This window comes from Thamnophis elegans, chromosome 3 (genome assembly GCF_009769535.1).
Source record: "Thamnophis elegans isolate rThaEle1 chromosome 3, rThaEle1.pri, whole genome shotgun sequence".
In the NCBI taxonomy this organism is placed as follows: Eukaryota; Metazoa; Chordata; class Lepidosauria; order Squamata; family Colubridae; genus Thamnophis; species Thamnophis elegans.
In genome coordinates this window covers 50,270,337-50,295,223 of record NC_045543.1, presented here as the reverse complement: position 1 = coordinate 50,295,223, position 24,887 = coordinate 50,270,337, and the positions used below count along the sequence as shown (strand labels likewise).

General features: G+C 37.1%; 1 protein-coding gene across 1 annotated transcript in view; it reads right to left on the bottom strand.

Annotated features, from left to right (window-relative positions):
* Window positions 1–24,887, bottom strand: part of DNAH6 (dynein axonemal heavy chain 6) — a 194,617-nt gene that overhangs the window by 11,011 nt on the left and 158,719 nt on the right. The window contains exons 66-70 of the mRNA XM_032214516.1: window positions 21,843–21,989; window positions 18,229–18,367; window positions 11,793–11,912; window positions 6,163–6,284; window positions 3,005–3,134 (exon numbers count right to left, since the gene is read on the bottom strand). Of these exons, the coding sequence (XP_032070407.1) occupies window positions 3,005–3,134; window positions 6,163–6,284; window positions 11,793–11,912; window positions 18,229–18,367; window positions 21,843–21,989 (658 nt within the window). The remainder of the gene's footprint in view (window positions 1–3,004; window positions 3,135–6,162; window positions 6,285–11,792; window positions 11,913–18,228; window positions 18,368–21,842; window positions 21,990–24,887) is intronic.

Below are 24,887 nucleotides of genomic sequence, written 5' to 3'. Positions count from 1 at the left end.
ATCAAACAATAACACAAAATAAAATAATCTTCCCAAATTCTACAAGGCTTGGTAGGCTAAAAACACAATACTTTTAACACTTTTCCATTTTCTGTGTTTACAAATTTCAGCTAAAAGTATCTCTATTTATAAAAGGAAGGAAGGAATCACAAGAAAAACTTTCCCCCCTTCCTCATGTCAGTTCTGATTTTCCTTTAGAATGGTTATTACTACAAAGTAGTTGGCTAGTTAATGTTTTAATATATTGTATAAATGCAAGTGATCTCTTCAAAAAGTAAGGGGCTTATTTCAAAAAAAGTTGGGCCTTTTGTTGGAAATTTTGAAGTAAACCCTTTGGAAAATCAGACAAATGAGACTGCTACAGTATAGCATGGCACTATACTCAATATCAACATACCGAGTTAACACTATATCCCCCAAAATTGCTAGATACAACTGCTAGATAGGGCATTCTCCAGATTAAACAAACATCTTTGGAAGAAAATACTGTATTTTTCAGTCTATAAGATGCACTTTCCCCCCTCCCCAAAAGTGGTAGAAATGTCTGTGTGTTTTGGAGAGCAAATGTTGCCGAAGCCCCACCCACCTGCCAGCCCCCACCCTTCAGTTTTTTTCGGCCTCCAGGCACCCTGTTTTCGGCCTCTGCGCACCGCATTTTTAGCCTGTTCCAGGCAGCGGGGGTGATCGGTGGTGGCGACAATGATCCCCGCTGCCTGGAATGGGTCAAAAACGGGGTGTGTGGAAGCCAAAAATGGGATGTGCAGAGCCCAAAAACAGGATGTGCAGAGCCCAAAAATGGGACATGCAGAGATGGTGATAGGCAGGGGTGATCCCCGCAGCCTGGAACAGCTGATGGGTGATATTCTGGGAGGCCAATCCAACCATCAATCAATCAGATGTTCGTGCTAAATCAGACTGCGATAATGTGCTGAAGCTGACCAAGCTGTTTACTCCAAGGATGTTAGTCAGATGAATACCAATGGATGCTGGGAGGCAGAGGCAGATTTTGTTTTCTTGTTTTCCTCCCCAAAAGCTAGGTGCAACTTAATTGGTATGGAGTGTCTTATAATGTAAAAAATACGGTATTAGGTTACTTCCATTGCTAATGAAGCAAAACAAAGGAACGAACCTAAGGATATATTTTAAATGTACAGACACACTGGCATTTTCTGGAGAGCACTGTAAAATTAAGTATACAATTCTGTGAACATACAAAGCAAATAGATACAGATTTTATATTTGAATAAGCTGTCAAATGGCATACTGACAAGTGAATTTAACATTCTGTTTCTGGACTGTACTAACTCAAGTTAGATATTACAATCAGAATAGACAGCCAACTATTTAATAGGGCTGACATTAACAGGTCTTATGAATTAACTATGTTTTTCTAAATAATTACTCATTAAGAAAATATTTGTAGATATGCACTTAAAAGAATAACTTGCCTCAATTAAGACCATAGATCATCCCTCAAAAATGGCTTATCAATAGCAATGTCATTTGTATCATATGTTATTTTTTAAAGGAAGCTAAAATTAAATTAGGTTTAATCTGCTTTAAATAAAATCATTATGCTGATTACTGCTTATTGCCTTATAGCAATTGTATTTCAGAATCTGTTCTGCAGAGCAGAACTATACAAACCACAAATGGCCTGACAAGCATTTTCCAGGGTGAAGATTTTAATTTGTGCATTTTTAAAGCAGTCTAGACAAAATCCATGGTGAAGTCCAGCACAATGTCTATATTGTGATTATAGAAACAAGGTACACTTTAAAGGTATGAAGATTATTTTCATTCTACATCCCTATTCTCAGTTACAAGATGTTTCCTCAAAAGATTGTCATGTTTTTAAATTTATGTTTTTTTCCTCAATATTAAACACGAAGAACAAAATAAACAAATTAATTCTGTGTGAATCTTAAGTAGTAGCACACAGATTTTACTAGAATAACATGATCTTAGACAGAAAATAAAAGAATTACATGCAAGTTATTCATCTTGAATTATTTATGTTCCAATTACTTTGTAATATATACTGGAGAATATTTATTTTTAAATGGCTTTTGCTGTTAGAATCGTTTAGGAGACTGATGTATTTCCCCAGCCAACATGTACAAAAAACTAATATATTTTTTATTTCTTGAAAAGAATCTCTGGCAACTTGTTGTGGTAGTTTCAGTTGAACAGCCGTCTTCTGTATAAGCCTGTTAGTTGAAGATGACCTTAATACTTGCGTGACCCAACAAAAACGCACACGACAAAAGCGTGCCGACAAAACTGCGTTGCTAAAACCACGACGTCATCACTGCGGTGACAACAGTGCGGCGACAACAGCGCGGCGAGAGAAGGGCACTTTACAACAGCGCGGCGACAGAAAGCCGATTTAAGTTAAGGTAAGGTTTAGGGTTAGGTTTAGGGTTAGGTTTAGGGTTAGCATTACGTTTAGGGTTAGGTTTAGGGTTAGTTTTAGTTTTACAGCGCACTTCTGTCGCCGTGCTATTGGCACGATTCAGCGCTCATTCGTCAGAGTGCTTTAGAACTCGCGGTTTTGTCACCGCGGTTTAGTCGGGCGCGGTTTTGTCGTTCGCCCTTTTGTCGGTGAACCAATACTTCTACTTATATAATACAGACACACAGAAATGTTTTATCTCAGAAACCATGTTTCTCTCCAATTCTTTTTTCCCCTTCCTCTAAACTTTTCTCCACTTCCACTGATGTCTCTAGAGGAAAGGCTTTGATCACACCACCATGATTCCCATATTACCTTCCCCCCCCCCTTCTCCCAGCCGATGTCAATATCCTTGTCTTCAATTAAAATAGGTATTGAACCTAACTCACCATGCACCTCTGGTCACGGAATAGACCACTTCTGAATGATAGATAAGTTATATAAATCTGAATATGTTGAAAGTGATTGAGATAACCGGATATTTTGTATAAAAAGGAATAAGACAAGATAATCCCTGATATTAAGAAAATTAAGCAGTGATTGTCATACCAGGAATTTTAGCAAGGATTGAACTAGCAAGCTCTTGCACAATCTCATCATTGCTTTTTCCTGATCCCTGTGCTGTGGTTCGTGGCTGAACATCAAGTATTGTAGTAATCAGAGTATTAGTTTCCTTTCGCTATAAAAAAAGAAAATACATTAATTTTTAGAAGCCCATATTAAAAATACCTGACACTTAAAATTGAAAGATTTCTTTCTATAAATTTGCCTGTTTTTTTAATTTCACCATTACTATGAAAGCTAATTCTTTATCAAGGTGAAGATTTTACTCATTAAAAAAAATGGCTCTGAGTGAAAATCATCACACAATATAGTATTCCATTTGGTCTTTGAAACTGCTTCTCTAATCAACAGAAGTATTTAAAGCTGATTATACTAGTTGGCAACTCAGTCAAGTAAATAATTTTAAAGCTTTTAGTTGAAGGAAAGGCAATCCATCTACATATTTTTAACAATGATCCAGTAACTTTTTAGATTAGAGATTAGAGGTAGCCTTAATGATGAAGGTTGAATTCATATTTAATAGTTTATGTAATTACTTTCTAGGAAATATTTTTTTTAAATTGCTTGTTCTGTGAAAAACTATTTCTTAGGTTATTTACATCTTGTGAAATGTTTTTCAAAATGTTGAACTTTAAGCTTATTATATCCTTCATTTGTTTATAATGACTGATATACTATCAACCATCATCAACATGTTTAGCAGTTTCTCGGTCTTGAAGTAACAGATTTTGATATTTGCTTTGGAAATTTTAAAAATGAGATGATCATACACAAGATAAAATGCACTGAGGGGTCCTTGGTCTCTGAACTTGGTTGTTTTTTTGCAGATGTTTCCTTACCCAAGTTAACATCATAAAAATGAGCTCTTTATCACCAAATGTCAGTGTTTTAATATATGTGTTTCTGTCTAATACCCCATTTCCTCACAAGAAACATTATAGATAATGAAATGATTTACAATAAGATAATATATCTTGTTTTGAAGAAACACTCAAGTTCTTTCTTCCTTTCTGTGCCCCTCTGGATTTATTTATTGGCTTATTTTTTTGTCTTGTACAGTTTTTGTGACTTTTGCATTGTTCCTTATTTTTAAATATTTTAAGTTGCTTGAATTTAAACAGCATATAATAAATTGCCATTATTACATACACAAAATGTGAAATCATAGCTACCAATTGTTTACCTGGTGTTGGCTGCATACACATTGAATTCTTTCCAAGAACCTAGGATATTGTCCCAAAGGTGCTTTTGAAAGGGCAAGTAGAGTTTCAGTTCTGAACTGAAGAAGCTTCTTGGTTGAGAAGTGAAACATCTTCAGGAAACAAAAACAAAAACTCCACTTGCCTTTTGAAAAACATCTTTGGGACACTCATGAAGCGGATGACTGAATATCTCCATAGAAACCTATGATATTGTGTAGCATAGGAGTGAATCCAAGCAGTGTGGCCTTTTGTAATCGGCAGATGGGAAATTTATTAATACACATATTTTCTAAGTATTGTCCATGATTTTTTGGTATGGCACCCAATGTGTCCATGACCACTGGGACCACTGCAGCTAGTTTAAGCCATAATTTTTCAATTTTCATTTTCAGATCTTGATACGTTGTGATTTTTTTCCAATTCTTTGCCTCCAATTCTACTGTCTCCTAATATTGCTACATCAATTATCCACACGTCCTTCTTTTCAACCATAGTTAAATCTAATGTCAAGATTTTATACTGGAAATCTTACAATATTTTAACCTGCTCATTCTCAACTATTTTTTCCAACTCTATGTTCCCACCAATTTGATTGCATTAATTTAACTATCTTGCTCTTCTGCATCCAATATCTAACCTTCAGTTTCTTTTTTTAATGTTCCAATTGTAAACCATTACCGGGTTTTACCTTAGCCACTTTCCTCTCAATCTTTTATAAAAAAATGTTCATGACCTGGCAGAACATTAAAAAAATGAAACCGAAGGCTTGATTTTAGATGTGCAAGAGCAAGCTATTGAAAGTAATGCAATCAAAGTCAGAATTGAAATACCATCAAATAGTTCAAAGTACAGATTATGTAAAAAACCAGAAGAACAGTAGATCATATACTTAATTGGTGCTGGAAGATCACACAAACTGATTATAAACAATGACATAACAGTTGTCAAAATGATTCACTGGAACATCTGTAAAAATTATCATGTAGCAATTGAATGGAAACATAGATTTGAAAAATTAATTCAAAAATGAGTTCTTAGAAAATCTATGCATTGACAAAATTTTCATCTGTCAATTTCAAAAGGCCATGCTGCAGATACATTATGACATTCTAAGTTCTTAGGAAGAACTTGGTGCATATGAAGGCCAACACCAAAATAACTGGCAGAAGTGATTTCACATTTTTGTGTACCTAATACTATTTGACAGATGGATAAAAATGCCAAATCCAGTCTAAACATCTGGCTGACTATGCAATCAACCATAATAATTTATTATGCTAATATTACACAAGGGCTCAGGCTGTATAACAGATGACAGATACCTGAAATACTCCCAGGGAAATCTTGCCCTTGAAATAAGATTTTGTATTTTAGACTGCAGGATTGTATTTGTTCTGTTTTCAGATTGCTTCAAATTTCTGCCAACTGTAAAGGTGACCTGCCCCATGCCGAGAGAACTAGGAGATGATGGAGTTTAGAATGTTGGTCATTCCATTGAGAATAATTAAGATGATTTTCAGTAAATGATTTAAAATAACCTCAGAGAAACTGCACTAGATGTTAGAGAGCACATTTAACAAGAATATTGCAGGCTGATAGTGTTAAGTTTGAAGTTATTGTTCTGTTAAGCAAAATTTTAAATTGATATGGCAATATCATTCGCATAAATATTATTGGTAATGAAATATGTATAGCATACGTTATAATAATTATAGCATTTTAAAATAACTGAAAAGAAAACCTTTTACATGACTGAGAATTATCTTAGTAATATTTTAGGAATGGATACATTTTAGCAATCCTGCATAAAACACTTAACAATTACTGCTTGTTATTTTTGTGCAACTGGCTAATACTAGCAAAGTCCTCCTTTTACACTGAGCTGTAAAACACAATTTATCTTAAATTAGTTTTGAACATTTATTTTGAGTATATTCGCACCTGGAATGCTAAATTGGCATTTTCATGCATTCCAAATATTTCTGGGTCATCAATCAAAGGAAGGTTTTCAATATACTCCTTAAAGTTTTGCAAACTGTCAGCCACAGGGGAAAAATATATTCCTGTTTTATTAAAAAGAAATAGAAACATTAAAAGATAAACACAATAACAATTTCATGCATTCTATACGATGCAATTTTATGTGGATTCAATTTTAATAATTAATATCATACTGCTAGCTTTCAGAGAACATTCTACCACTCTACATGATACGTGTCAGATTAGGTCTTCCTAAAGTTACAGGACTTCAAATATTGAAAAATAACTTCCCAAACATCTATGTTAAAAATTGTCTAAGTATTTTATAATACCTTCATAGTTTTTTCTCTATTGTTTTACAATGCATATTTGTTGCTTTATGAAAGAGTACAGAAAACACATTAGTATGGAACGCCGTTTATACAGAGCTTATTTGAAAAAATAAATAATATTGCTTTTATTGGCTGTCTTGATAGTTGCTCTTTCTATGTATTTAACTGAATGCTGGTGTTTTATCTAATTGGGTTTAGAATATTTTAAAGATATAACAAATAGTTTTAAAACATTCTAAGCTCAATTAGATAAAACACCAGCATTCGGTTAAATACATAGAAAGAGCAACAATCAAGACAGCCAATAAAAACAACATTAAGCAACTTTTTTTAGCGCTTGAAGTTTTTTTCCCCTCAATAAGTTTGAGAAATAAAAAGAGCTCCATTGAATGTGGATTTTGGGGAAGCATCCTTGAGGAGAGCCTCTCTCCTTGAGCTCTCCTCAAGGACACCATCAAAGAGAAGGTTTTCTCCCCTGCCACCATTGCAAATTTCATGAGGATACTTAGAGAAGAGCTTCTGAATATAATTTCTAGTCCCTAAACAGTTGCAATTTTCAATGCCCATTTTCTTCTAAATTGGTCCCCAGTGAAGAGGTACTAAGGTACCAGTCACTGAAATAAGCAATTTTAATATTCCTTGGGGAGTTTTTGGCTGTGTTTTTAGCACATAGAATTGAATGGCATTGACATTTAATTACAAGGTGTTGACAGCACAGCTACCAGGGTGGCAAGGAAAACTTGCTGAAATTACCATTGTGAATTAGAAATAATGTACACACTTCTTTGGAGTGTACTCTGGTTGAATTTATAAGAAATAAACTATTTGTATGGACATTTTTAAACCAACAAGAAGAATAATACATTATTATTAGCAAATAATTGTTTACCCATTAACATTAAACTGTTAATACACACAGAGATATTTTATATTTATATAGTGTATATAGCAATCTGATCATGTAAAGTGAATACTGGTTAAGTAAAGTGATGGGTTTTCATTTCAAAACAGGAAAGAAATTATTAAAAGTTATTGGAGATAGTGTCAATTCACTTGAGCAATGAGAAAGCTGTTTGGTAGGAATCACATGCAAAGAGTTAACTAAAACATGTTCCTTGGGCATGCAAAGAAAGCCAACCTTTAAGATAGGATTAAATAAGATTGAAGAGATCCAGTTTGGGCAGCGCTTAAGACCTCAGGCCAGAAACCAGGAGGCTATCAGTTCTAGTCCTGCTTTAGATACAAACCAGCTGGGCACTTTTGGTCGCTTTCAGGTCTGGGAAGGTGGCAAAGCACTTCTGAAGTCTTGTCAAAAAAACGGTAGACATTTGTCCCAGCAGGAGTGAAGACTGATTCAAAAGGATTAAAAAAAAAAACACAGACTGAAAGTGGGGAAGGACTTTTAAAATGTCTAGGATAGTAGAAAAACTAGGTAGGTTAAAGTAGAAAAACTAAAAACAGGTATCACAGTAGATAACTAATTGGGAGAATAAAAGTAGGAGAACAGAATTTAGGCCCTGGGAAAGCCACAAGCTCTCCAGAGCCCTTGGGAAGTTATTATTTTTTAAGCACTATGGAGGAGAGTCTCAAGAAAGTTTCAGCAGTTTTCTTTTTTTCTTTTTCCCAGAGAAAATCACTGGACACATGTAGGGAATGAAAAGCAGAGTGGATCAAGGGCTGAATTTTCCCCAGTCTTTGGAATTAGAGGGAAAGAGTACAGAACCTATTCCAACAGGGTACAAACTATGCTTGGCATTGATTTTAATTAAGACCAATAGTGTTAACATTTTCTCTGATCGTGTTTTATGAGAATGGAGATGCTTGGGCAGTTCAAGCTCAAATTAGTACCTGAAACACTCCTGATTGAGATAGATAGACACATAGATATATGCTTCCTAATGACAGGAGGAAAAAGGTGAATTACTTGATCACCCATGCTAACAGCATGGAGTAAAGTATTTTTTTGTCCAGAAATACATTCTTAATTTGTAGAGCATTCGTGCCAGGGAGAATCAGATCATGGTTGTACTCAACAGCTGGCAGGAAGAGTAGGAGAATGAAATCAATGCAAATGCTCTGAAGGACAAGACCAGAAGATGAACTACAATAAAAAAAATCCTGAAAACCTGCAATGAGTAGAACTGAAACCACAAGAAACTAGGAAAGTATTCACAAGGATGGCTTGGAAAGAATACAGCTTTCGTCATATTTTTAATGAGATGTAACTGTTTGTTTCCAAATGAACTGAGATTAGATCAGAAAGAGCAAGTTATGAGACAGATGTGCTCGAATGCTCGAGAATAAATAGGGGAAGGGAATGCAGGCTTTGTAAGAGAACGAGCTGCACATTTCTTCCTTGTAACCAAAGGAAATGGGCAAACAAATGTTAAGGCTCCAATTATTGGATTATATTGGACTATTTTAAAAGACAGAATGCATCTATTGGGATTAAAAGACCGATGGGTAGGTCAAGCCTTGCAGAAATTTTCAGAGCATTAAACATTACATTTAAATAATCTAATACACATTAAGTATGTCTACAACAGCTTGTAAAATATGTAGTAATTGTGAGAATGTGTACAGCCAGCAGGCTTTCTAGTGAACTGGACTGGAACATTTCTATTAATAACTTCAGCATGCAACTCTAATTGAAAAAAATAATGATATAACAATAGCGTGGTAAAATCAAACGCTTGTATTCTTCCAGTGATTTTCAAAGCAGGTGCATGAAATTTCTTCAACAAAATGAAATAACAATGACCTTCATATCTGTATTCCTATCAATCTCAAGAGCCTTGAAGATTCTGTACCATTTCATTCTGCTAGTCATGTATGAAATGTACACAAAGGACATCTCATTTTGCTCAGCCTGTCTTGGTGATCATTCCCTGCTCTGTATACAGGTAAATCATGACTAATGCAAGTTCAAAAAATGCAATATTCAATATAGTATGAATTGTAAATTGATACCAGGTTGTGTTTAATGTGATCCAAAATTGAGTCAAGGCAAGGTTAACATGGGTGCAAGCGCATACACAATTTGGCTGCGGTGTGTATGTTAAAGCAAAGGTTCCCCTTGCACATATGTGCTAGTTGTTCCCAACTCTAGGGGGCAGTTCTCTCATCTCCATATCAAAGCCAAAGAGCCAGCACTGTCCGAAGACGTCTCTGTGGTCATGTGGCCGGCATGACTAAACGCTGAAGGCGCACGGAATCCTGTTACCTTCCCACCAAGGTGGTCTCTATTTTTCTACTTGCATGCTTTCGAACTGCTAGGTTGGCACTCTGTTACACGGCACAATTTCAACCACCGAACTGCCGACCTTTCTAATCGACAAGCTCAGTGTCTTAGCCACTTAGATGCTATTAATTTTCATGGGCACAAATTGGAGAAAAAGAAGATTGTGTCAGATGAAAACAGTTCAAGTTTTAAAAAGAAGATGCTTGTTATTATATTAAACCAAAAATTTGATGCAATTGAACATGAACAGGGTCTTAGCAACGTTAAAATAGGGCATTTTGGAATGCCTGAATCTATGGTATAATTGTTTTTTTTAAATACTGCTTTCTGTAACTACTCTATGACTTTGCTAACCATACATTTAAATTATATTATTTTTGTCCTTCAATGTAACATTTCATTAAAATAAATATATAACAAATTATGCTGAAAATCTTTCTGTTGAGCTGGAACCAATTACCATGTTTTCCATAGAAATATCACCTTGAATAATGTGAATTTGAATAATACAGCCCTTTCGTAGGATCATTAATTGCACTAATCATTACCTATTTGTATTATTCAAGTGGTGGTTCCTATACTTAAATGTTCCCCCTATACACCAATAAAAACACCCGTTTTCTGTAAATGCTTTTTATCAATGATTTGCTTCTTAGGAAATAAGTACTGCTCCTAAAAAAGCAAATTAATGAAGAAAAAAAAAGTTGTCTTGGGCTCCTATGAGGAAACTACTAATGAACGGCAATAATTTAAAATAGCAGAATAAAACATTTTCTTAATAATGGTCCCCCTACCCCCAAAATACAATGCATGCTTAGAAATGTCTAACTACAGTATGCGAGAAAGTCATTTTCTTTTCTTTTAAAGAAGAAAAGTTTTTGAGTTGTATCTACTGAGAAATAAAGAGCAGTTGGGAATAAAAATAAACTCATGCAGCATATTGTAGATATGTAGGTAGTGTCTTTCCGGAAGTTTTTATTTGAAAAAAATTGGAACCCAGTGACATATTGGGAAAGGTTGATCAAGAAAAGACAAAACTGAAGTTGGGAATTAGGAGGTATGAAAGGAGAACTTAAGTAAAGTAATATCCTCATCTAGAAGACATCACTCATTTGCACTCAAAAGTCTGGGAATAAGGATGCTTGCGATGCATTTGCCATACGCAGAACTAATAAACCATTGTACTGTGACGGTGTGCTCTATTTAGCGCACCAGCAAAAGGAGCTATTGCAGCTGACCTTGAAAGGAGCAGAAGGAAACACTGCATCACAAGGGCAAGATCGTCTATATTTGAACGTATAGAAACTCAACCACCGAAATTCTAAAATGCTTTACTTCTTTACAGTTTAGCTCTTCTGAATTCAAGGATTTGAAAATGGGGGCTACATGATCCAAAGATCATGATTTTTTTTGACTGGGAATAATCCAGAAAAACAGCCACATGCTGATACCTATAACAATTCAGATTTCAAGAAATTGAGGGACAGCACGTTCCAACATATGCCCAATTCCTTGTATGATAGAAATAACCACATGAGGACTAAATGGATGAACATAAGGATGGATGACAAATGAGCAGTTGGTGGTGGTGGTGGGGAATGAGAATACATTGCAGTCACTGAAGGAACAGATTAAATCACAAGAATCTGAAATGTACCACTCAATACCTGAAATTGTATTAATTTAAAATGAAATTAGGTACACCTGATTTTTATAAGATTATGTCCATTCTTTTAAGGGAATCAATTGCCCACGGATTTTTCTTTTCTTTTCGGTCATTGAAAATTATACTTGGTGAGCTCTTCTGAGGGTTAGGCTCTGGTGAACATATTCAAGTTTTATATGTGACAGGTGGCCAATATACCTCAGGTTGTGTATTCTTGCCCATAATAACCATTCCAGGGAAGAATGCAATACCAGCAATTAGTTTTATTCTTCTCAAACACAATTGAATCATTTTAATAGAGTGATTGCAATCAGTTTAATAAAAGCTTTTACTAATGTCAAAATGTATTTACCTGATTCAGAATATTTATATTTCTCTTCCAAAGTTTCAGGAGAAAAAAACCTCTTTAGGATTGTGCGAAGACACCTTTGATCCCAAGCATCTGTAACTCGTCCTCCATATGTAATCTCCCCTGCAACATGATTTGTTTTACAAATGATCTCATCATCCATTAATGTAACACATTTTTAGCTCTATTTTCTCTGAATAATTATTGAACTGGTGACTTCTAAAATGTGTTATCATGCATCTAAATTTCCTCTGACTACATTAATAGAAATGTGCAAAACGCCAGACTATCACATTATGTGTAATAAAAGATTAATTTTAATAATTGGTGACTATGCAAAATTGTATAATTGCAGGCTGATTAACACTTGCATAAGTAAATAACTGCTATTTGGTAGGAAATGTGTAAAATATGGATACCTGTGTATCTTATAACACTTTGTGACTAATTTTTTCCTTAACTACGCCAAGCTTTGGTGTACAAATTTGGGTTACAAAACACTCACTAAGATTATTCTATCATTTAAATAGAAACATATAGCCAAAATGATAAACATAAAAGATACCGGTAGTGCAAATTTTGACTTTCAGTTTTCATGTCAGATTTTGAAATTTTGTTTTTAAAAGCTTTTAGTTCAAACAATACCCAACCTTTTAGAGCTTTAGGGCAACTGTAATAACTTCATAAATATATAAAGTTGTACCTACTTTGCAGTTTTCACTGAACTGCAGCGTTAAGTATATTGCTGGCCCTGCTGTACATTAACAATAGTGAAGCTGAGAGTGCCAGGATATTGAGCTCTGGGTAATACATGTGTCCCTCTCTTTGTATTTCTCTCTGCACGAAGACAAGTACAGAGTCACTTTGCTCCTGTACTAAAGCTCTGGCCATTGCCTTGTTGTCTTCCCTCTGGCAGCTCTTTGGCTGAGTGCAGTGGGCACAAGCTCCAGCCTGAAGCAGGAGACAAAGGCTGACTTGAGCACAAATGTGGCACAAAGGTAAGTACAAAGCTGCTTCTACACTGCACTAAGGCTCTGGAGACACTTCTCCTTCTCCCCCTTCCTCTTGTGACCCTCTGGCTAGCTGTATCAGGGCCAGAAGGATATGCATGAATGGGAAGATCCTCTCAAGCGAGTGGTCACCCACTCCGTGCATGCCTTTGCTATGCTTTGGCCGAACCAGGCCACTTGCTTGAGGGTCTTCCTGCTCGTGCGCACCCTTCCAGCTGGCCAGGGGGTTGCGAGAGGAGGAGGAGGAGGAGAAAGGCAGGAAGCCTCCACCACGGCTTGCACCTATTCCTCAGCCAACCTGGAATTTCCAAAAAGAAGAAAGAAAAGGATGACGAAGAGTCCTAAAAAGAGCTTGACGGCTTTTCAAGAAAAAGAGAAGAGACAGGGAGCGAGAGAGAGTGAGAGTGAGATATAGACAAACAGACACACAGACAGACATAGAGACAGACACAGATATACATACATACATACATACATACATACATACATACATACATATCCTACATAGAATCCATCACCTCACACGTACAAAACTCACTCCACTTCATAGAAACAATAAAGAAACAAAACCTACAACCCGGCGACCTACCCGTGAGCTTCGATGTCATATCCCTCTTCACCCTATAAGTGCCTATAAAAGAAGCCTCCCATCACCACCCTGCATAGATCAACTCTGTAGGCAAGACCCTCATCTCCAGAACCAAACGCCTAGCCGACAAAGACCACCTGAAAACTGAATTACACAATCACACAAATGTATTAATCTCCAACAGATTCCAAAGAAAAACAATTACCAACCTAATCAACAGTGACATGCAGTCGGGTGAGGCAGGGGAGGCACAGCCTCACCACTCCCATCATGAAAAGAAAAATATATATAAAAAGCTGAGGTCAGGCTGAGCTAGTTGCTGCCTCACCGTGGATGACTCTGCTTAACTATTTAAAAAAGTGCCCTCTACTATGAGGCAGGAGAACAGTGTGCCTCATCTAGTCTGACTTTAGGCGTTTTATGATTACTCGAGCAGAGTTAAGCAACGGTTAAAAGCCTAAAAATTCCTGACATAGGTGAGGCATGCAGTTCTCCTGCCTCATAGTAGAGGGCGCTCATTTGGGCGGGGTTTGTGCAGAGGACCCGAGGCGTGTGTGTGTGTTTGAGAGAGAGAGAGAGAGTGAGTGAGAGAGGGAAGGGAGTAGGAGAGATAGTCCAATCCAACTTCTCTCTCTGTGTGTGTGTGTTTGAGAGAGGGAGGAGGGAGGGGAAGGGAGAAGAAAAAGAAAAAGAAAGAAGGAAACTTCTTTTGCAAAGGAGAAAAACAAATGCTGTTGCTTTAAATCGGAACTGAGCATGCCTGGCTGTGGAATTCTGGGAGTTGAAGTCCACAAGTCTAAAAAAATTTGAAACCCACCACTGTGTCAGTGCCTCACCACCCATAAACCTCACCGCACATCACTGCTAATCAAAGGGAGACACCCCCCAAGAACCAAGATACAGAACAGGACGACAGCATCGCCCTCCTCCCTTACATCAAAGGCACCACAGATAAAATCAGCAAAATTCTCCACAAGCACAATATCAAGACAGCCTTCGGCCCTGACCAAAAAATAGCCAACATCTTAAGAAACCCCAAAGACAAAATCCAGCTAGAAAACCAAGGAGTCTACAAAATACCATGCAAAATCTGCCCTGCCACATACATTGGACAAACTAATAGGAGAATAAATGCATGCATCACAGAACACAAGAACGCAGTGAGAAAAGAAGAAAAAAACTTCCTTTCTTTTCCAGCACCTTAAAGCAACAGGACATGAAATTGATTTTGAAGGAACCAAATTAATCTCCAAAACAGAACATTTCAACAAGAGAATAATTATGGAAGCCATCGAAATAGAGAAACACCCCGACAACATGAATAAATGTGACGTTACCTCCCACCTACCAGACATCCGAAAACCAGCCCTAGTCAACAACGAACCCCATCCACCACCCAGGTTGTTACAATACAAAAGAAAACACCAGCCTGAAAATGGCGAGGGGGACCTCGCTGAAATGTTGCCAAGACAATCTCAATCTTGCACTGGAAAATACAATAAGACCAGAATGCATGCATACATATACATACATACATACATACATACATACATACATACATACATACATACATACATACATGTTGTGGGCCAGCAGAGGCCAGCTGAGCTGTTGCTGGAATCTGACAGCGACAAACATTATGGGACTGCCCTGGAGGCTGAGGAAGACTCTGGGGGGTGTTCCGAGTCAGAGCAGGGACTAGAGAGTCCTGTTGGCCACCAGATGGCATCTGAGTCAGGGAGCAGTGAGGAAAAACAGAGGGAAGGTGTCCCTGACATACGGATGCGGAGAGCTGATAGGAGGAGGAGGCAGCTGTAGAAACAGGCTCGCAGAAGGAAATTGGACACAGGTGGCTACTGATTGGACCCTCCCAGAGAGCTTATAGGTGGAGCGACAGGAGGGGAATTTTGCAGGAAACATCAGTTTAAGTTTGAAGAAGTCTGTGAATTCCGTGAGTCTGGTTTTTCATAGGGATAAGTTTCTGGGCTCCTAGCCAACGGGTGGCTTATCTACTTCATTAGTTGTGGCAGATGGCCAAGCCAGCATCAGTATAATTTGGAGGCTTGTTGGACAGAACACATACATATACATATACATACAGAGTGGGAGACAGACCGGCTGACAGATGAGCGTCTTTGGAGAGGTTTTCTCCAAGCCTGATCCCCGGGGTGGGCGTGTGAGGTTCGGCAGGGCCAGCCCCTTTTTCCTGCTGCCCTGAGCTTCTTAAAGCTGCAACTGGGCGCTGTGAGCCAGTCCCTCTTTCCGTCATCTGCTCGTCCTGGATCCCATTCCCAAGGCTGGCATCGGTCGTGGCTGGGTCAGGCCAGTATCTCTGGGTGGAGAGCACATTGCGCATCTCCCCAAGTGACTGAGAAATGCCCAGCACCCAATAAGGGCTGGAAGAAGTTCCAGCAAGTGAGGCGCTGGAGAATCAGCCCTGGCCGCTTCTCCATCCCCTGCCATTGCCTTTACCTTCTCAGGCCAGGCAAGGAGTGACTGTGAGGGCAGGGTGAGGCCAGCCAGTGATATGACAGGGAGCCGCAGCAGAGAGCCCAAAGAACTACATGTGGTTCTGGAGTTATGGGTTGCCAACACCCGGGCTATATCATAAATATTCTCAAAGAGGAACAAAACCCAGGCCTTTTCAGACACAGTCTCCTCAGATCACTTAAAACAGGTCCATGAAGATTTCTGTATTACAGGGTAACAAAATGGAGCCTACTTATACTTTAAAAGGGGCTTCCTCTTGTTTTTAAATTCTTGTCTATCTGCTGGGTATATTTAGTTTTAGTACATGGGAGGAGGAAGGTTACTTATTTTCCTCAAAATGAGGTCATATGCAGTGTGAAGCTGTTGTAGATCCAGATCCCTCTCTATTTCCTCAGAGCCATTCCTTAAGAGTGCCTTTTATCAATTTTGGCTGATGTGACAACTGTACCTTTTCTTAGAAGAAAATTGCTTTAAATGGTATACTGGTAGCCACCTTGCTTTTTGATTACCCCAGTGTGTTTTGTAAGGTGATACCTTTGAATTCAGCCTAGAAATCTCAATTAACACAGAGCTCAATAGTCAGACTACACTTGTACTAAAAGACCTTCACAAGCTGCAAGTTTATTTCACAGTGAAAGACAATGTGCTGGTTTATATATTTAAAGCCTCTTAGAGAGCACATTTTTCTAGATGATGAAGTAACTGGGGAAGTTTTTCTAAAGTTGCTATAGCTTTGCTAGTGGAATCCAGGGGCTGAGCCTTCTTTGTAATTGCCCCGATCTCTAGAACGCAGTCCCTATGGATATGGACTTAAAACAATTTGTTGGTATTTAAGAATTCCGCAAAACACATTTAAACTTGATAGTTTTATTTTACATTTTAACTGGATTGTTGGTATAATTTGCCCTCATACCAGTAGCTGTACAAGATCTTGCATTTTACTGGTTAAAAAATGTATAATTCTGAATCAACAATTTACTGACAAAATGGACAATTTCGGGCTTTCAATTTTTCATTTGGAAAATTTTAATTTGTTGAATAATGGTATGCATATGTCACACACAGAAGAAATCTGTAGCTCTATGAGTAACACTTATAGTTGTGTTCAGAAATGAAGATATTTCATATGCAATGAAGATACTGTATTTAGACAAACAACACTCACCAGATATTTTTTTGTCTATGCAGGAAAGAATTCCGCTTCTCCCAGCAACTAAGTTGTTGTTATGTATAATTGGGAACTCAGTGGGATAATAATTACATCAGTAATCAGAAAGCCTTGAAAATGAGTATTTAATATCCCAAACAAACCTTCTTAAATTCATTTGTTCAGCAAAGCATTATGACCACTCTATCTGAAATATTCTCAGGCTCAAAGAATCAAGAGCGACACTGTCAGAGTTTGTTGTAGCAATCACATCCAGAAATCACATCCAGAAATCACACACAGGTAACTGATTCAGCAGGATTCATTAACTTCTCTTTATATATAATATAACACGTGAAGTAAATATACAATACCAAAAGCAGGTTTTTCCAACGTGGTAGCAAATGCAAGCAAACACAGGCAGAGGAGAGAACAGTTTCAGTTTTAGTTTAGAGCAGCAAACTAGTTTAGAGCTCAGCACACACTCAGAACTACAGAGCTAAGTCACACACAGGCTCCTTGCTGTTCACACAGCAAATACTGTTTCAGTTTCCAAACAGCTCTCATTGGGTGACCCAGTTGCCATGTCTCTCCATTGGCTGACCATGTTGCCATGTCTCTTCCAGTCATGAACTCTCAATACACTGACAGACATATGGAGCTATTTCCAAGTAGTTCCTTTATTTTGTTCGCCTATATAAAGCGATTATCCACAATAACTATACATATGCTCTGTGAATTGCTGGGGACGGCTTGACCTTGCTCTCTTCTTGCCCACCAGATACTCCATTGTCTCTTTGCCCTTCCCTCCTGTGATTCTGGACTACATTCCACCATATATATTCCATTTCTCAAATAAATATGTAAGTGGATCTATGAGCTAGTGATTATGGCTTATAATCAACAGCCATTTTTGTGCTATGGAAAACTATTTTTAAAACTGAGAGAATTTGGCATAATTCCACAGCTTGATACCACACAGATTTATGGGGACAGTTCAAATAAAATTCCCAGCTGATAGTCATACTGGAGGACTATGTTTTTGTTTTTACGTTTAAGGTTAAAAAGTGCATTGGATAACACAAAGTCCTTGGTCTCACATAAATAACTCTCTGACCCCAATCACTTACAGCAGACATTTATGATAGGTAATATGTATGGATAAGTACGGATGTCACAAAATTATTAACTTGATACCCTTACCTGTTATATATGTGAGGGCATCCCAGGGTATTTTTCCTTCTTGGCAATAAAGATTGAGGTTTAATAAGGCACATTCTCTGTCACTGTCATTAAATTCATAACATATATTCCAGCCAAGGGGTCCAAATTTTTTCCTTTCCTTGAAGATTAGAAAAATATTTTTGGGGGGTCAGCGTTGAACAAGTTCATGACAAAAATAAGAAATCCATAAAAAACCCTGTAAGTATTCAGTTCCTTCACAATTTCTACAGTTTTTTCTCCCCAGATTCTATTCTTTGGGTTCCCGTGGCTTATTTCATTTAATGATAGTATCAGATGTTCATTGTGATAATGAATCAACAGTATATGTTTGTCCTAGAAAACTGACAGAATAGCTCCTGCTTTTCTGAAGAATGAGATGAAAGAGCTATTTCCTGTACCTAGTTTTCTCTTGAGATCTATATTACCAGAGGAACATCAGAGAACCAGAGGTTACAAACTGAATGGCAGTGATTAAGAAATTAGAGACAATTATATAATACATCTCTACACACACTGATTAGAAAACAAATCAAGGTTTTTCCTGACATTCTATTTTCAACAGCTTGAGTAAAAGCAGCAGGTGAAAACCTGGCTAGAATGTCACCCTGGTTCCAAAAATCGTGGGAAAGCATTTTTGAACAGTTTTCACAAAAATACAAAAACTGTTAAAGATGGCTGCAACTAGATGTTTCTTTATATTTATAACCCTTCTTCTACATACAGCAGATGCATGTAGTTTTCTAGTGTACCATTTGGAGAAAGGAATAGATTACAATCTTATTTCTAAGGATGATGCTGCATCTCTGATGCAGTGAATTTTGATGCTCAGAAGCTTAATTGCTTCAGCGTATTAGCGTAATATTAGTGCCCTGTTGAAAACACTGAGATGCAGGACATCAGAATCAATTTGACTACATCATAGGAAATAGATGGAGAAAGAATAATCCAGTCTGCAAGATTACTTCCAGATGCAAATTGTGGAACTATTAAATCTATTAAGTATTGATGTCAAATAAATATGAGTTTCACTTAGCAAAATCAAAGAAAGTAGCATGGCAGCAATGTTCAATCAAGAGTACAGATGCTCAAAATTGAAGTTCAATGTAAGGAACAAATTCAGCATGCTTAACTTAGGACAACTTGAGGAGCAATTCAAATAAATAAATAAACAAACAAATAAACACTGAAAATAAAGCAGAAAAGATCATTCTTCAACTTTCAAAGAGGAAATGATCCAAGTGGCCTGGAGGATGAGCTATTGTGTTTGACAAAAAAAAGTCAGAGGATGAAAGCCTGGACAACAAGAAAGAAGTGTCATGTCTGAACACAGATTTTTAGTGTTAAATACGTAAGGACAAAAAAGATATCTCAATCAAGAACGTCAACAATGTTTTGAAAATTACAAGAAAAATGAGAGGTATTTTTAAAATGAGTGGTAGCACCAGAAAATTTAAAGCAAAGGAGGAATACTCAATCATAGAAGAAATCTAACAGAGACAAATGAGGTTAAAGGAAGATGGAAAGGCTATTCTAAAACCCTTTACAAAGGGGATTATCAAATGACAGAAACATTTATAGAGAGGACATATATTCAAGGACTGATTCCACTAGAGAGTGAGGTACAGTAGACAATAGACTTAGCTGTCAAATAGAAAAGTACAAGACATAGAATTGAACTATTTAAGCTTTAGAAGAAACACTTAAAATTAAGAGCTTTACACCAACTAACATGGAACAAGAAAATATGGCATAGAGATTGGAAATAGATACAATAATTAATTCAATAATAAGCAAATTACTGAAGCACTCCTCACATAAACAGGGCTGCTTAAAATCTTACAAAAACTAGAGAACCAAACATGGACACAAAAATGCCAAATAAACAGGCATATTCCAAAATAAGCAATGAAACTATTTATAAGGAATGTTTATAATAATGAACATGAAGCTACTGTAGGAACTGAATTTGAAGAAACACCAGTTCAGAAAAGAGAAGAAAGTGAGCTAAGGATGCATTTTGTTCCTGATGTGTTTAACCAATTCAAAAAATATATTCAATGAATGACAGGATTAGAAGGGATGATTCTTGGAATCAAAAGTGATCTTTAAACAACTAAGAATTATTAGATGAAATAAAATTAAAAAACAGAATGTGAAAAAGTTAATTATGAAATTGAAAATGTGTAGCGAAAAATCTTGGTTAAATATTCAAATATTAATGTCAAAAACAAGAATTTAACAGTCTAGAGTAAAGAAAAGAAACCAATAGATAGACTGATGTTCTTGGGCACAAGAGCATGTAAGATCGTGTGCTGCAAAAGTGAAGAGGAAATTAATCTAGGGAGAAATGAAATGACAAACTAGAACTGTCTTTTCCAACACTTAAAGTTAGAATGGTTAAAAATGGGTCTTTTTGTGGAAACATATGGAAGTGAAAGCTGGATGTTAGAAATCAGTCCTGGACATATAAATGCTGGTTACTCTATTGATCAGTAAGGACAAATTCAAATAATTATGTATGATACGTGAGCAAATAGTGAACGATATAAATTAATATGCTTGGCAAGACTGAGTGGAGCAAAATGGGAAAACGATATGTAAAATAGGGAGATGACTCAAATTACTCATGTCTTCGGGAGAGCTATGCACAGATGCAGGTCAAGATGGCAGACAATTGTCCATATAATCACCAAGGCCAAGGGAAAATTAACGGCTAACTTTTTCCTTTAAAGTCCAGCCTATATGGATGAGACCTCTTTTCTGAAACAACTCTTATGACTAAAAGAGAATTGCTGATCTAAAGACACACTGTGGTTGCACAGCAGATTTAAATTCAGATCTCCCCCATGCAAGTTCAATCAGCCCATGTACTTATATTCAACACTGACTGGCTCATTTCCAGCGCATGGCTCATAAGTTGAGATCAGGAATTATACACCATTTTTCTTTTCTAATCTTAAGGAGAAGAGAAAGGATTCTACTTCAAGAATTAGGCATAGTTATTTTCATTTTATAATCAGTGGGTAAGATCAGAGAAACGGAGGTTTGCAGGCTGTTTTTTAAATTATGATGAAGGTTGCATGCAACACAAACTCAGAGGAATGTTACCTGAACTTCTGAGTTTTGCAGAAAGATTATGGATAAAACTTTGATGTAAAAAATAAAATGAATAGAGTAAGCTTCATGAACACTGCCGTTCTGAGCTAATATACGAATATTAATTACCTGTGTGACCCATTTCTCAGAATGGAGTGATGAATCTGAAACAATCTGGCTATTCTGAAGGTGATTTATTTGTTTATGGGGTTTAATAGTCCAGAACTTGAGAGGTTAGGACTGTGTCCAGAAACCACAAATAACTTACAGTCCTTGAAGATTTATTTCAAGAAACAGTCAACTCACTTCCAGACTAACTGATTCAATGTGTTTTCAGAGAGAATAAAAGGAAAATTTTGAAGAATGCTCCAGGAGTAGAATGGTAAGTTTTGCACCTCCTTGATATTAACATGTCTATTAAAAAAATGTCATCACTGCAACATACATGGACGATCGCTATTAATTATTATTTAATATATTCTTAGAATAGGAGATACCTGAATAATTGCATGAAAAAAGCAAATACCAAAAATTATTTTTCTCCAGATTTTGCCCAAGATATTTTCCTCAAAAAATGTGGGAGTCATTTCTGTGAAGGCTCTTCTGATATTTGCCCGTAGACCTTTAGGGGGTTCATTTGTTACCTGAATGGAAAAATATATGTACACACATGTATCAAATTGATTTTCAAATATATCTGTTAACAACTTCCAGATAGTATTCCTATGATGCTTCTATAAAATTATATAAAATGAAATAGCTATGAAGCAGCGGTAATTCACACACATCATGCCTCATTGCATTTATTCATTTGCACAGCTACAGGACTAGGTTTTCCAGTTGTGCACTGTGTTGTCAAGTTAATGCATGAATTAGTAGCTATTTTTATGCAAATGGCATTTTCTAGTCAGAGGAAAACTCTCAGCTTTTAACCATGTCAATATATGATTACTTATCCAAAGTTGCATATAGAAATGAAAAGCTACCTTCAGAAAGTAAGGATATGTAAGGCAGGAAAAAAATGAATCTGCTTACATAAATGATAAATATGGAGCAATTGTAGTTAGAACTCATACAATAAAGTTGTTTTTTATTGTTTTCAAATACAGGTAGTTCTCGACTTATGACCAAAATTAAGCCCAAAATTTCTGTTTTTAAGTGAGACATTTGTTAAATGAGTTTTGCCCCATTTGTTAAGTGAATTGTTGCAGTTGATAAGTTAGCAAGCCAGTTGTTAAATGAATCTGGCATCCCCAGTTGACTTTGCTTGTTAGAAGGTTGCAAAAGGGATCACATGACTTTGGGACACAGCAACGGTCATAAATATGAACCAGTTGCCAAGTATCTGATCATAGGGATGCTGCAAATGTTGTAACTGTAAAAAATGGTTGTCCATTTTTCAATGTCATTGTAACTAATGGTCACTAAATTAATTGTAAGTCGAGGACTACCTGCACCATTTGAGATACCTGTCTGATATAAGTCTGTTTTATGGATAGAAAGCATTTTAAACAGAGATACAATGACTAAAATCAGTGGAAGTGGAAGTTTTAATGGAAGTTACAATCATTTTCAGGGAAGAGATTTTCCATATTTTTGGGGAAGGCTAAATGATTATTCACACCGATATTCATTGTGGCCAATGAAGAGGAAAATAAACATTTCTTCCCTTCTGAAAGGGTGATCTGAAGTGATCTATGCTCTAGAACAAGATCGGAGAATGTATTCCAAATTTCAGAGGTGCTACTGCTGTACTGAACAGTGAAATAGGAATGGTAATGAGAATTTAACACTTCTGGGAAGTGAAGTGCTCACATTCTCAGTCTTTTAAAATCCTCAAACTTTTCATCCTCAGAAGATCTGCTGATGCCTCTTCATACTGTGAGGATTGAGTGATGGTTCGAACAAAAAAGAGTGCCCATCTCTGGCATATACAAAATAACCTACAAATTAGCTTTGTTTCCAATGATTGGGAAATAAATATCGGCATTTTGACTTTGTTTATGGAACAGGCAGAAGAACATGCAGCCTGTATTTCAAATGACTGATTGCCAAAGCAGGATGTTTTAAAAAATATTTTATTTATAATACTAAGTGTGAAAGTATTTACTTTTTATGGCATACCAAAGTGTATTACAGTCATTGACTAAGTCTGAAAATATGGAATTTATCAAGGAACCGTCTCACCCCACTGGAACTGGCCCACCACACCTCCACTGCAATTCTGGCTGGCAAGGTCCATAAGAAGGGCCCTTTCTGCCATGGCTCTTGCACTTAGAAACATCTTACCTCCAAAGGTGAGATTGGCCCCCACACTTCTGACCTTACACAAGAGCCTGAAGACCTGGCTCTGCCAGATGACTTGGGACCCCAATGGGGGAACATCACACTGGAGCTGGTTGATGAATTAAGAGGCAATCCCACCTCCCCCTCATGCATCTTGTTCTCTTCCTTCCCATCTAATAACTAAAATTTTATTTTTATTGTGGCTTATATACATACAGTTGCAAGAAAAAGTATGTGAACCCCTTGGGATTATGTGGACTTTTGCATGAATTGGTCATAAAATGTGCTCTGAACTTCATCTAAGTCACAACGATAGAGAAACACAGTCTGCTGAAAATAATACTACACAAACATTAGATGTTGCCATGGTTTAATTGCACATAACATGTAAACATTCACAGTGCAGGGAGGAAAAAGTATGTGAACCCTTGGTCTTAATAACTGGTTGACCCTCCTTTGGCAGCAATAACCTCAACCAAATGTTTCTTGTAGTTGCAGATCAGACCTGCACAACGATCTGGAGTAATTGTGGACCACTCCTCTTCACAAAACTATTTCAGTGTAGCAATATTCTTGGGATGTCTGGTGTGAATCGCTCTTAAGGTCATGCCACAGCATTTCAATCGGGTTGAGGTCAGGACTCTGACTGGGCCACTCCAGAGGGCGTATTCTGTGCTGTTGAAGCCATTTTTGTGTTGACTTACTTGTATGCTTTGGGTCATTGTCCTATTGCATCACCCATCCCCTGCGGAGCTTCAGTTGGCAGAACAGATGGTCGTACGTTTTCCTGCAAAATGTCTTGATAAACTCTGGAATTCATTTTTCCATCAATGACAACAATCCGTCCAGGCCCTGAAGCAGCAAAGCAGCCCCAAAACATGATGCTCCCTCCGCCATGTTTTACAGTGGGGATGAGGTTTTGATGTTGGTGTGCTGTGCCTTTTTTTCTCCATACATAGTATTGTGTGTTTTTCCCAAACAACTCAATTTTGGTTTCATCTGTCCACAGTATATTTTGCCAGTAGTGCTGTGGAACATCCAGGTGCTCTTTTGCAAACTTCAAACGTGCTGCAATATTTTTTGGGGGACAGCAATGGCTTCCTCCGTGGTGTCCTCCCATGTACTCCATTCTTCTTTAATGTTTTCCTTATTGTAGATGTGTCAACAAAAATGTTAGCAGGTGCCAGCGATTTCTATAGGTCTTTAGCGACACTCTAGGATTCTTCTTTACCTCATGAAGCATTCTGCACTGTGCT